Here is a 12,209-nt window from a genome sequence, read left to right as displayed (position 1 = left end):
GGAGGGGTTCAAGGCCAGGTTGGACGGGGCTTGGAGCAACGTGGGCTGGTGGGAGGTGTCCCTGCCCAGGGCAGGGGGTGGCACTGGGTAGGCTTTAAAGGTGCTTTCAACCCAAACCCTTCTGTGATTCTATGATGAGAGGAATCAGCCTCAAGTTGTGCCAGGGGAGGTTTAGGGCGGGTACTGGAAAAAATTTCTTCACTGACAGGGTTGTCAAGCCTTGGAACAGGCTGCCCAGGGAAGGGGTGGAATCTCCATCCCTGGAGGGATTTAAAAGCCAGGCAGACGCGGTGCTGAGGGACGTGGGTTAGTGGTGACTTGGCAATGTCAGGTTAATGGTTGGAGTCAATGATCTTAAAGGTCTTTTCTAACCTAATTTATTCTGTGACTTTTATGTCTACTGAAACTTATATTTCTTAGAATCCTGGAGTCACCGAATGGTTTGGGTTGAAGGGACCTTTAAAAGCCGTGGGCAGGGACATCTTCAACTAGACTAGATTACTCAGAGCCCGTTCCAGTCTGACCAAAACCTGACCTTTTTCTGTTGAAATCCAGTTGACTTCAGGTTTCTACATATCACAAGATGTCAGCTGCGCCCAGCTCTAGGTGACCTGTGACCCTCAGGTGTCACCCGTGTCACCATCTGTTGAGAAAGGGGTGGTTTAACGGGCGGGTGGTGAGGTCCTCTGCCGGGAGCTGCCACTATGGAGGAGGTGGAGTCGCGCTTCCTGCACCTCCTGCAGCCCATCCGCGACCTCACCAAGAACTGGGAGGTGGACGTGGCCGCCCAGCTCGGGGAGTACCTGGAGGAGGTAAGGGGGGGCCCCTGTGTCCCCTGCGCGAGGCTGGGGGGGACCCTGCCAGTGTATGGGGGCTTTCTCTCTGCGCCCCCGCTGCGCTGCCTGTTCTCTAGGCTCTTCCCTCTCCCTGTGCTGCCCTCCAATCCCACCTGCACGTCAGCCTTAAATTTCCCTCCTTTTGTGTGTTTTGCAGCTGGATCAAATCTGCATTTCCTTCGATAATGGCAAAACCACCATGAACTTCATAGAGGCGGCCCTGGTGATCCAGGGCTCCGCCTGCGTCTACAGCAGGAAGGTGAGAGGTGGCCCCGGTCCTGTCGCCCTGCCCGTTCGGCCATCCCTCAGCCGGGCCCTGAGCCCGAGCTTCACGGGGGCTGCTCTGGTATTCTGAAAGGCTTGAATGTAATAACGACTGGTGGAAATGGAAAGATATAAACTTATAATTCCTAAATTCAACCTTTTTATGCCCATTGGGGTTGGCAGCCTGGGAAAGAGGAAGAGTTTTGTTGTTCAGCACTTTTCCATTTCTCCCTCTGGAGAAGAAAACTCTGCTTTCCCAAATCTGGCCCCAGAATGGCTCAAACGGTGAAAAGCACGAGATTGTCAAGGAATTGAAGTCCAGCTGCCTGGGGATAAGAGGAGGGTGGTGGTTTCTCCTGGCATCAGCCCGAGTAGCTTTTCTGGGGGCTGCTTTCTCCTTCTCTAAGAGTCTGGTCACTGTTTTGCAGGTGGAATATCTCTACTCGCTGGTCTACCAGACGCTCGACTTCATCTCCAACAAAAAGTAAGTAGAGCCTCAGCCTTGGGGAGGGAGCTTTGCCAGGGCTCAGGGCTGCCGCCTTCCAGCGTGCCTTCACTGCCTCAGCAGAAAATGCTGCCGCGTGCTCCTGCCTCGCTGCTCTCGCCCTCTGCACTGCGGTGGGGCCAGAACCCTTCCCCTCTCTCTTTCCTGCCAAGGTTTGGATGAGGTTTAGTTTGGTTTCCTGCCGTGAGGGCATACGAGCTGTGCATCCTCTTTTGGGGATGAAGCTGTGCCCCCACCTGCAGAGAGGGCCTGCGTGAAGGTCCGTGGCCCCTCTCCCACCCTGAGTCCTGCTTCTGCTGACTGCTCTGCGCCTTTAAAAAACCCAAACAAACCAATTACAGCATCGGTCTCCGGCCCCGTAAAAAGTTCTTTGAAGCAGGAGGATTTTTGTGGCCACAGGAGAGGCCCCCGGTGGGACTTACATCAGCCCAGAGGGCCTGGGGCAATGCTTGTTTCCATGTGTCTTCCAGTGGCATCGTCCTGCGGTTTTCTTGCAGCAGCATTTGCTGTTGTGCAAGGAGAGGGCAGCACCCAGCATCCCGCAGGGTAAATCTTAGCCGGCAAGAAACTGTCCTGTGTAGGAAAGCAGCTCGTGATTTATCTTTCCCCTTCTTGCTCGGAGCGGGGCTCTGCCACTCTCGAGCTGCGTGGTGTAACTTCCCCGGTGAGGAGAGCTTGGCTAACGGCTCCCGTCTGCGCTCACACTGGGGATCTGGGGAAAGAAGAGCTTTTTGTGCTGCACCTCACTTCAAAGAACCGCTTGGCTCCAACCATGCGAACAAATTTCTCGAGGGCACTGTCCTGCCTCTGCTTTGCCCCGCTGTGAGCCCCGCTTGTAGGAAATCTTGCCGGTTGTTTGGGGAGGTTGAGCGGAGGGCCTGAGAGATCCTCTGCTTGGGCTGGAGCAATGTGAACCTGCTGCGGAGGTTTCCAAAAGTCTCCAAAACTTAATCCTGTGCTGTGGGACTGAAGTGAAGCATTCCCTCTTCTAACAGACCTTCCAAGCTGGAATTGGAGGACGTTTTTGTCCCAGATGGGGTTTGTCAGGCAGGCTGGATCCCCTCTTCCCACCAGCCCCAGTCCCTTTGCAGCCCCCCATCACCTTCCTGGGCAGGCCCAGAGGAGCACCAGGAGCGCATTCGCTCACTCTCCTCAGGGGAGTGACGGTCACCTCTCCGTGCTCTCCATGGCACCGTGGGATGCTCCAGCTTAGAGGGGCCGCAGTGGGGTTGGAGGGAACCTGCCGCTGCTTTGCTGCTGCCCCCGGGCAGATCCTGATGCCATGTTTTGCTCCCTGACTCAGGCGGGAAAAGCTGCCCAGCTCCGTGGGGCAGGACGACAGAGACGCCGACGCGACCTTTGGGGCAGAGGAGAAGGAGGAGGTGAGAGGGGTGTCTGTGTCCCGGTGGGGTGTGGGGAGGGAGCACTCAGTGGCTTGTGGGCACGGGCAGGGCTGGTTTGGGCTGTGAGTGGGCTGCAGGCGCGGGGGGTGCCCCCAGCACTCCCTTCTTTCTGACTGGCACCGTGGCAGCCATCTCTCCCGTGCTCTGCCCTAGCAGGGGGCATTTAGCCCCACGCCCCCCTTCAGCCCCCTGGGCAGGAGCGCTCTGGGAGGACTGTTTTGTCACCACGCTGCTGTCCTGCCTCCAAGGGACATGACATACCACCTCACAGCCCTCCTGGAGAAGAGCCAGCCCCTGTGCAGGACCTCCCTCCATCCTGAAGGCTTAGCCTGCTTTCTCGTGATCCTTAACTCGGGCTGTCCCTCAGGATTGTCCCCAGGGGTTGCAGCAGCTGCCTGGGCTGGACCTTTCCCATGGGAGTGGGCACCTTCTTTCCTTCTTCACTGCCCTCGCAGCCCCAGCCCCGCTCCTGTCCCAATACAGTGGCTCAAAAGCTGCAGCTCCGCTGTCTCTGCCACTGTGACTGTCCCGCTGGCGTGGTGCAGTCGTGGGAGCGCCCTGTCTCCGTCCCCCTGCCCCAGTTAGTGTCCCTCGGTGGCGGCGTGGCCTGGCAGGCCGAGCTGGGTGACCACTGGTGGGGCTCTCTCGGCAGTTCCTCTCCCTGGACGACATCAGGGACAGCAGCCAGGCGAACGTGGACATGAGGAAGGATCATCAGCCCAACGTAAGAGAAGCCTTTCTCCTTTTCTGTTCCTCTCCATGTTGGTGTTCCCCTGGGTGAATCCCACAGGCGCCTGGGGCCAGCCACCGTCCTGGCTGGGCTCTGTGGGGATGGTAGCACCCGGGCAGCGCTGTGCTGTGCCTTCCCTGGGTTCCGTCCTGCCCAGCTGCCCTCCCACCGCCTTCCCTTTGCAGCCCACGGACATCGTTCCCTTGACTCCCATGTCTTTGGTCCTCCCGGAAGAGGCTGAGAAGAGGGACAACCCTCTGTTCAGGTGAAAGCCCCCTTGCTGTGCCCCTCAGCCACCCCCGTGGGTTTAGCTGGCCTACCCCTGTTGCTGCAGTAGGACTGGGCTCTCTGAGGAAGTAGCGCTTTCCCAGTTAAAACTGGATGGCAGGCAGGATAATCCCATGGGGCCTGGAGAGCTGGGAGATGGGGAGTCCTGTGGTGATAGCGGGGCAGGAGGGTCCCTGGGGAGGTTCGAGCTGGGTCTACGCTGGGAAATCCAGGCAGGATTTAACTGAGAATGGCTGGGGAGAGGTCTGGGGCTGACCCCCCCCCCCGCCCATCCTGGAGCAGGGGAATTTTGGGAATACCCCAGTGGGGCTCCCCCACGGCCAGTGTCCCCTCCCTGGGCTCCCAGCGGGACAGGACAGAGCCTGCTCTCGGGTTTCCCCTGATGGGTTTTTCTGCCTCAGCCGGAAAGGGGAGGTCCTGGCCAGCCGGAGGGATTTCCGCATGAACACCTGCACCCCTCACGCCACCGGAGCCTTCCTCCTGGAGCTGGCGGGATTCTCCCCCACCAGCCTGCAGGAACGGCAGCGCGTGGGGAGCCCCGGCAGAGCAGCAGGTATGAGGGGCTCAGGGTGCAGTGGCACTGATGGCCAGGAGGGAGCACTGGGTGGGGGGAGGCACCCCTGGGGCTCTGCTGCTCACCTGGTGAGTGTGGCTTGCCTCTGCTGCCGGCCTCCGGCAATGCCACCCGCCAGAACAGCAGGGCCCCTCGCTGCGGGAGAGCTGGTGGGGGAGGGAAAGGCTGTGGGTGTTGTCTGCTTGGACTTTAGTAAAGCCTTTGGCACTGTTTCCCATGGGATTCTCCTGGAGAAACTGGCTGCTCATGGCTTGGATGGGTGTATTCTTCGCTGGGTGAAAACTTGCTGGAGGGCTGGGCCCAGAGAGTGGTGGTGAGTGGAGTCGAATCCAGCTGGTGGCCGCTCACAAGTGGTGTCCCCAGGACTCGGGATTGGGGCTGGTTCTGTTTCATGTCTTTATCAATGACATGGATGAGGGGATCGAGTGCACCCTCAGTCAGCTTACAGAGGACACCAAGTTGGGCAGGAGTGTTGGTCTGCTGGAGGGTAGGAAGGCTTTGCAGAGGGATCAGGACAGCCTGGATCCATGGGACAAGGCCAATGGTGTGAGGTTCACCAAGGCCAAGTGCCGGGTCCTACTCTTGGGTCACACCAACCCCATGGAGGCTCCACGCTGGGGCAGAGAGGCTGGAGAGCTGCCCGGTGGAAAAGGACCTGGGGGTGTTGGTTGACAGCGGCTGAATATGAGCCAGCAGTGTGCCCAGGTGGCCAAGAAGGCCACTGGCATCCTGGCTTATATCAGGGACAGTGTGGCCAGCAGGACTGGGGCAGTGACCGTCCCCCTGTACTGGGCACTGGTGAGGCCCCACCTCGAGGGCTGTGTCTGGTTTTGGGCCCCTCACTCCAGGAGGGACATCGAGGGGCCGGAGCGTGTCCAGAGAAGGGCAACGGAGCTGGTGAGGGGTCTGGAGCAGGAGTCTTGTGAGGAGCGGCTGAGGGAGCTGGGGGTGTTCAGCCTGGAGAAGAGGAGGCTGAGGGGAGACCTTCTCGCTCTCTGCAGCTCCCTGAAAGGAGGGGGGAGCCAGGGGGGGTCGGGCTCTTCTCCCAAGGAACAGGCGGTGGGACAAGAGGAAATGGCCTCAAGTTGTGCCAGGGGAGGTTTAGGATGGATATTAGGAAAAATGTTTACACTGAAAGGGCTGTCAAGCCTTGGACCAGGCTGCCCAGGGCAGTGGTGGAGTCGCCATCCCTGGAGGGATTTCAGAGCCGGGCAGACGCGGTGCTGAGGGACGTGGGTCAGTGGTGACTTGGCAGTGCTGGGTTAATGGTTGGATTCAATGAGTTTAAAGGTCTTTTCCAACTAAAACAATTCTGTGATCAGGTGCTGGGCAAGGGCAGGGGGCCAACACCCGCACCTGCTCCCTGGCTGGGGGGAGGCTGCCTGTGGCCATTGGCCTCACCAAGGCTGCTCTGGGCAGGGGTGGTGGGAGTCCTGCCAGCTGGGGCAGCTGGTGACCTCTTGCCTCTGTCACCTCGTCAGGAGCACTGTCCGGTGTCCTTGGCAGCAGCGGTGACCCCGTGCAGGTGCTGAGCTTCTCTGAAGACAGAGGTGAGACAGTGGTCAGGCTGAGGGGAGATCTGGGGAGACCTTCCAGCCCCTTCCAGTCCCTAAAGGGGCTCCAGGAAAGCTGGGGAGGGACTCTGGAGCAGGGAGGGGAGCCACGGGACGAGGGGGAAGGGTTTTCCACTGGAAGAGGGGAGATTGGGATGAGATACTGGGAAGAAATCCTTTGCTGTGAGGGGGGTGAGCCCCTGGGCCAGGGTGCCCAGAGAAGCTGTGGCTGCCCCATCCCTGGAGGGGTTCAAGGGCAGGTTGGACGGGGCTTGGAGCAACGTGGGCTGGTGGGAGGTGTCCGTGCCCAGGGCAGGGGGTGGCACTGGGTGGCCTTTAAGGTGCGTTCAACCCAAACTGCTCTGCGATTCTTATAAACCTGGGCTCCCAGAGGCTTTCACGGTGTTTTACACTTCCATTGCCCTGCCAGGTGCTGCAGGACCAGATGATGATGATGTGCCTGGGGCCCCAGAGGATGATGTGGAAATGATTCCGGCTGCTCACGAACACGTCGAGGCACAGAGGGTAGGTGTGGGGGCAGTGCTGCCGCCTCGCTCCTTCCCCGGAGCACTGCACTTCGCTGCCTGCTGCTGTGGGAAACTCACTGCCCAGTTCTGTGTCTGCCAGAGCGCACCCCGACTGAGGGGCTACGTGTTGCGGGAGCGAGCCCCTGCCGAGGACCCCCCAGCCCACATCAAGGTAGGGGGCCCAGAGCCAGGAGCCTCTTTGAGTCCTCGTGAGACACCGGGAAGCCAAGGGACATCCCTGCCCTCCCTGCCGTGCTCTGTGCTGGGCTGGCGCCGACAGTGGGGTGACCCACTGCTGGCTCCTGTGCGCCCGCCCCAGGGTGCCGCAGGGAGCTTTGCTGGGAGCAGAGTGGACCAGAGCTCTGCCGGCTTCATCTCTGCTCACTCCTCCGGCAGGAGATGCTGGATCCATGGCAAAGCCTTGACCCCTTTGCTGACTCTGAGGACAAACCATTTAAGAAAGGTATTTGAGGTGGAGCCGGGGAGAGGGGCTGCTCCCCGGGTTTTGGTTTGCCCTGGGTGGGCCAGGGCCCGGCTGTGCAGGGGCAGTAAGGCTTGCTTTGGCAGCCACTTGTCCTTCAGTGTCCCCAGAGAAGGCTCTGGGGAGACCTTTGAGCCCCTTCCAGTCTCCAAAGGGGCTCCAGGAAAGTTGGGGAGGGGAGCCATGGGACGAGGGGGAAGGGTTTTACACTGCAAGAGGGGAGATTGGGATGAGATATTGGGGGGGTGAGGGGGGTGAGCCCCTGGGCCAGGTTGCCCAGAGAAGCTGTGGCTGCCCCATCCCTGGAGGGGTTCAAGGCCAGGTTGGACGGGGCTTGGAGCAACGTGGGCTGGTGGGAGGTGTCCCTGGCCAGGGCAGGGGGTGGCACTGGGTGGCCTTTAAGGTCCCTTCCCACCCAAACCCTCCTGTGATTTGTGTGTCCCTCCAGGGAGGCCATTCCTGGTGCCACACGGCCTGGACGACGTGGTTGGGGGCAAGCGGAAGAGGAAGGGATCGAGGAAGCTCCAGGACTTCATGAAATGGTTCTCTGCAGCCTGTGAGTATCGTAGCCATGGCCCAAACCCCTGCATCTGGGCAGGCTCCTGGCAGGACCCTTCTCTGCCAGGAAACACCTTCCCCAAATCCCTCGGCCGTGGGTGCTCCAGTCCTTGCCCGCCCCGTTCAGCAGTGGCTCTGGTCCCGTAGCCATCGGTGCCGGTCCCGTAGCTGCCGGTGTCTCTGATCTGGTCTTGGCCTTGCTGGAGCTGCCCAGGCAACTCCATCCTGTTCACATCCCGTGGGATGCAAACCACCTTCCGTGGTGCAGGATCTCCTCACCCGGGCTTGTCCTGTCACCAAAGCTCCGAGGAGAAGGGGGCGAGCTATCTAAGCCAGAAGCAGCCGGCAGAGCTCCCCACCCCAGCAGGGCCTTAAACTGGACGCGTTCACGGCAAACACAGTGTCAGTAACAGCAGCCTGAATGTGACGGCGGGTGGGCTGTGCTGTGAGGGGCGGCTGCAGGGAGGAGGAGGGTCCACGCAGGAGTGCCCCCACTCCCGTGCTGCCACTGTGCCCCTCGCACCACTGTGCCCCTCGCGCCCACTCCAAAGGGAGCAGGCAGCCTCCGACACCGGGAACTGCAGGAACTGGAGCTGTTGGTGGCTATCCCGGGCACGGCCAGGCCACCTTTGAGGGAAGGAGGTGGCTCTGGAGGTGACAATCAGCTTGTTGCGCGCTGTGATGGTGGCGGAAGGGGTCGGTGGTGCTGTAGTGGGGGGCTGCCCACTGCTGCCAGCCCTTGCCCACCTGCCCTCCCTGCCAGCATCCCTGGGAGCGCTCAGGGGTCTGGCACCTTCGTCCCGTCCTAACTTTAATCCTCTCTGGTTCCCCCAGACAACGACGTCGCCGACAGCAGGAAGACCCGGAGGAAAGGGCCAACGTTCGCAGGTGAGCGGGACGGGACAGGCCAGGCCTGTGGCAGAGGCGGCATCTCGCTCCCAGCCCGTGGCTCTGGCTCTCCCCAGCTGGGGCTGAGCACAGGCAAAGGTGCTGCTGTGCCCTGCGCCATACGGGCCCCCTGGGTGGGTTTTGGGCTGGAATGTGGCAGGACGCCTCACTGGGGAGCCAGGATGAGGGCAAATACCCGTGAGGGAGTGGAGCCAGAGCCACCATGGCAGGGCTGTGCTGGGGGGGCTCACGGCAGAGGGCATGGGCGGCACCAGCAGAGCCCGGCTATGTGGGCCAGAGGGGGATACTCCAGTTTAGGAATCGCAATAGATTTCTTCTGGCTATTCCTCTTTCCAAAAGCAGCCCTGAGATCCAGCGGAACTAAACCTCTCCCTGCTGGCTGCAGAGCCCCTCCTGTGCCGGGGGGCTGGGGGGCAAGGGGCTGGCTTGCGCAGCGGTGGTGGGACATGGGGAAGGTCACCCCTGCAGCCCCAAAACTGCATGAGGGGAGCCTGGGGTGTGCCAGGCAGGGGGGCTTTGCTGTGAGGGTGGGGGCTGGTGGGGCTGAGCCCCCCGCCGAGGGGAGCAGAGGAGCTCCCCAGGCCTGGCACACCCTCCCTGGGCAGATCTGGAGCTGCTGTACTGGAAGCAGCTGAAGGAGCGGATGGCGGCGCAGAGGAAGCTGCAGAGCCGGGCGGTGAGCTGGGGGGGAGCTGGGACCCCTGCCCGCCCTGCCGGGGGGGCACAGCAGTGCCTCTCATGGGGGGACCAGGGTGGGGGGCTCAGGGCTGTTCTCTGCCAGGGGCTGCCGCCGTGCGAGGAGGAGCCGGATCTGCTGGAGGACGAGCGCGAGGCTGACTGCGATGAAGCAGCAGGTACTTCGGCACCCCAGTTACCCCCTGGCCCCAAGGTGGTGGTGGCCCTTGTCAAGGTGGGGCCAGGCTGAGGGGGCTGGTGGACCCCGGGAGGGGCCACTGAGTGGGTCTTCCCTCCCGGCAGATGACTTTGCAGAGCACGACGACATGCAGCCCGAGGCCCCTGAGGAGCTGGGGGAAGGAGACCTGGGTAAGTGCTGGCAGGGGGGGCCGGCAAGTGCGAACCCCTCAGCACAAGCCTCATGGTCTCGGTGCGGTGAGCTGGGGGGGGACGCTGCCGTACCCCATCCCAAATGCCCCTGCTCTGTCCCCTGTCCCTGCTTGGTGGGAGGGGGATGGCTGTGCGGTGTCACTTCTGGTGACGCTCTGCCCTCCCGCAGGCCTCCCCGACCCGGGCTCGCTGGGCTACGAGGAGCTGGTCCGCAGGAACGTGGTAGGTGCCAGTGGCAAGGGGATGATGTGGGGACAGAGCTGAGGCGTGCTGGCGGTGGCAGGAGGTCTGGAGAAGAGAAGGCTGCGGGGAGACCTTCCAGTCCCTTCCAGTCCCTAAAGGGGCTCCAGAAAAGCTGGGGAGGGACTCTGGCTCAGGGAGGGGAGCCACGGGACGAGGGGGAAGGGTTTTCCACTGGAAGAGGGGAGACTGGGATGAGATACTGGGAAGAAATCCTTTGCTGTGAGGGGGGTGAGCCCCTGGGCCAGGGTGCCCAGAGAAGCTGTGGCTGCCCCATCCCTGGAGGGGTTCAAGGCCAGGCTGGACGGGGCTTGGAGCAACGTGGGCTGGTGGGAGGTGTGTGACTAGATGCCCTTTAAACCCACGTGATTTGGCGGTTCCCCTCTTCCCCCAGGAGCTGTTCATGGCCAACTCCCAGAAGTACGCGCAGGAGACGGAGCTCTCCCAACACATCCGTCGTTGGGAAGACAGGATGGGGCCGCTGCTGCAGGAACAGGCAAGGACCCCGCGCGGGCAGGGGGGCTGGTAGGGACCCCTGCCCACGCAGGCAGAGGTCTGTCACCCCCCCCGCCATGCCCTGAAGCCCCTGCCTCATTCTGCAGGAGGATCGAGCCACCTTCGACATCCACAGCTACGGGGATGCACTGGCTGATCGCTGCGGGGACCTGGGGCAATGGCAGACCTTCGCCAGCCTGGTGGCGGGGCAGCCCCCCTTCGAGGTGTGCCGCTACATGCTGGCCTCCCTCCAGCTGGTAAGAGACGCTGAGGGGGGGGACGACGGACACCTGGGCTTTGCTGGGATGCCCCCACCAGCCCACCCACTCCCTTCCTTTTGTCCCCCCTCCCAGGCCAACGACTACGTGGTGGAGCTGGCGCAGGAGCCGGGGCTGGAGCAGGCGCTGGACACCATGCGGCTGCGGCTCCTCACCCACCGCCGGCCCCACGAACGCTTTCACACCTTCCAGCCCCCCTCCGCCTGCCCCTGAACCGGCCCCCCCTGGCGTACACACCCCCCCCATGGCAATAAACCCCCTCTTTGGTAAAGGCTCTACTGTCCTGGGGAGGGAAAAGCCCTGTCCCTTGTGGCTGGCACCCTCACTCCTCGCGGGGACGGTCCTGTATCCACCTACCCCGGGCCCTCTTCCTTGTGGGGACAGTCTTGAGGGGCGGTGGGGGTCCTTCCACCGGCCCACCCTGGGCCCCCTCCCCCTCGGCCCATGCTGTGGGGTGATGGGGGTCCCCCTGCTCACCCACCCACCCAGGGCTTCCCCTCCTCATGGGGACAATCTTGGGTCCCTCCCCCTGCCTACCTGGGGACTCCCTCTCTATGGGACAGTCCTGGGGACAGTGGGACAGTGCTGGGGGGTGGCAGGGGTCCATCTACCCACCGATCTGGGGCCTTCCTCCTTTTGGGGAGAGCCTTGGGGGGCAGCAGAGGGTGATGGGAGTCCTCCCACCTGCTCAGCCAGGGCCCTATTCCTATGGGACAGTCCTGGGGGGCAGTGGGACAGTGCTGGGGGGTGGCAGGGGGTGGTGGGGGTCCCTCTGCCCACCTACCCAGGCTCTCCTTCCTTCCTTGAGGGCATGGTGCTGGAGGCTGGCAAGATCCCTCCACCTGCCTACCTGCAGCTCCCCCTCCTTATGGGATAGTCCTGGGGGGCCGCAGGGGGGTGGCAGGGGTCCGTCTACCAGCCTAGCTGGGGCTTCCCTGCCCCTGGGATGGTGCTGGGGGGCTGCAGCGGGTGCTGGGGGGGGGCAGGGCCCCCTCTGCTCACCTGCCCAGGGCCCTTCCCCGCTGTGGAACAGTCCTGGGAGGGCAGCGGGGGTGTCTCGACTTGCCTGCCCAGGGCCTCCCTCCCTGCAGGACAGTCCTGGGGGGCTGTGGTGGGGGTCCCCCTGCCTGCCTACCCTGGCCCCCCGTCCCCCTGGGACAGTGCTGGGGGGTGGCAGGGGGCTGGCAAGGGTCCCTCCGCCTGCCTACCTGGGAACCCCCTCCCTGCAGGACAGTGCTGGGGTGCCATGAGGGTGTGGGGGCTGTCACTGCGTACCTACCCCTGGCCCCCCACCATGGGACAGCCCTGGGGGTGCTGCAGGGGCTCCCTCCCCCACCTGCAGCCTCCCTCCCCCTGGGACGGTGCTGTGGGGCCACAGGGGGTGCTCGGGGTCCCTCCCCCAACTTCCCCCAGCCCTCCCTGCCATGGGACAGCCCTGGGGTGTGCTGCTGTGGGGGTCTCTCCCCCCGCCTACCTCCCTCCCCCAGGGATGCTGCTGGGGGG

At 62.7% G+C, this 12,209-nt stretch overlaps 1 protein-coding gene across 1 annotated transcript; it reads left to right on the top strand.

The window, feature by feature from the left end:
• The first annotated feature begins 572 nt into the window (after window positions 1–572).
• On the top strand, window positions 573–10,990 carry NCAPH2 (non-SMC condensin II complex subunit H2). Its single transcript, XM_074573087.1, has 20 exons — window positions 573–812; window positions 994–1,095; window positions 1,529–1,584; window positions 2,909–2,987; window positions 3,661–3,732; window positions 3,924–4,003; window positions 4,428–4,579; window positions 6,082–6,150; window positions 6,584–6,678; window positions 6,781–6,852; window positions 7,077–7,143; window positions 7,610–7,717; window positions 8,554–8,607; window positions 9,234–9,304; window positions 9,410–9,482; window positions 9,607–9,672; window positions 9,863–9,915; window positions 10,328–10,429; window positions 10,536–10,685; window positions 10,782–10,990. The coding sequence occupies exons 1-20, from the start codon at window positions 705–707 to the stop codon at window positions 10,917–10,919; spliced, it is 1,767 nt and encodes a 588-aa protein (XP_074429188.1). The 5' UTR covers window positions 573–704; the 3' UTR covers window positions 10,920–10,990.
• Window positions 10,991–12,209: the final 1,219 nt, after the last annotated feature.

The sequence above is a fragment of the Larus michahellis genome, chromosome 1 (assembly GCF_964199755.1).
Source record: "Larus michahellis chromosome 1, bLarMic1.1, whole genome shotgun sequence".
NCBI lineage: Eukaryota > Metazoa > Chordata > Aves > Charadriiformes > Laridae > Larus > Larus michahellis.
The sequence above is the reverse complement of the archived record's forward strand: the minus strand, read 5'-3'. Positions and strand labels throughout refer to the sequence as shown.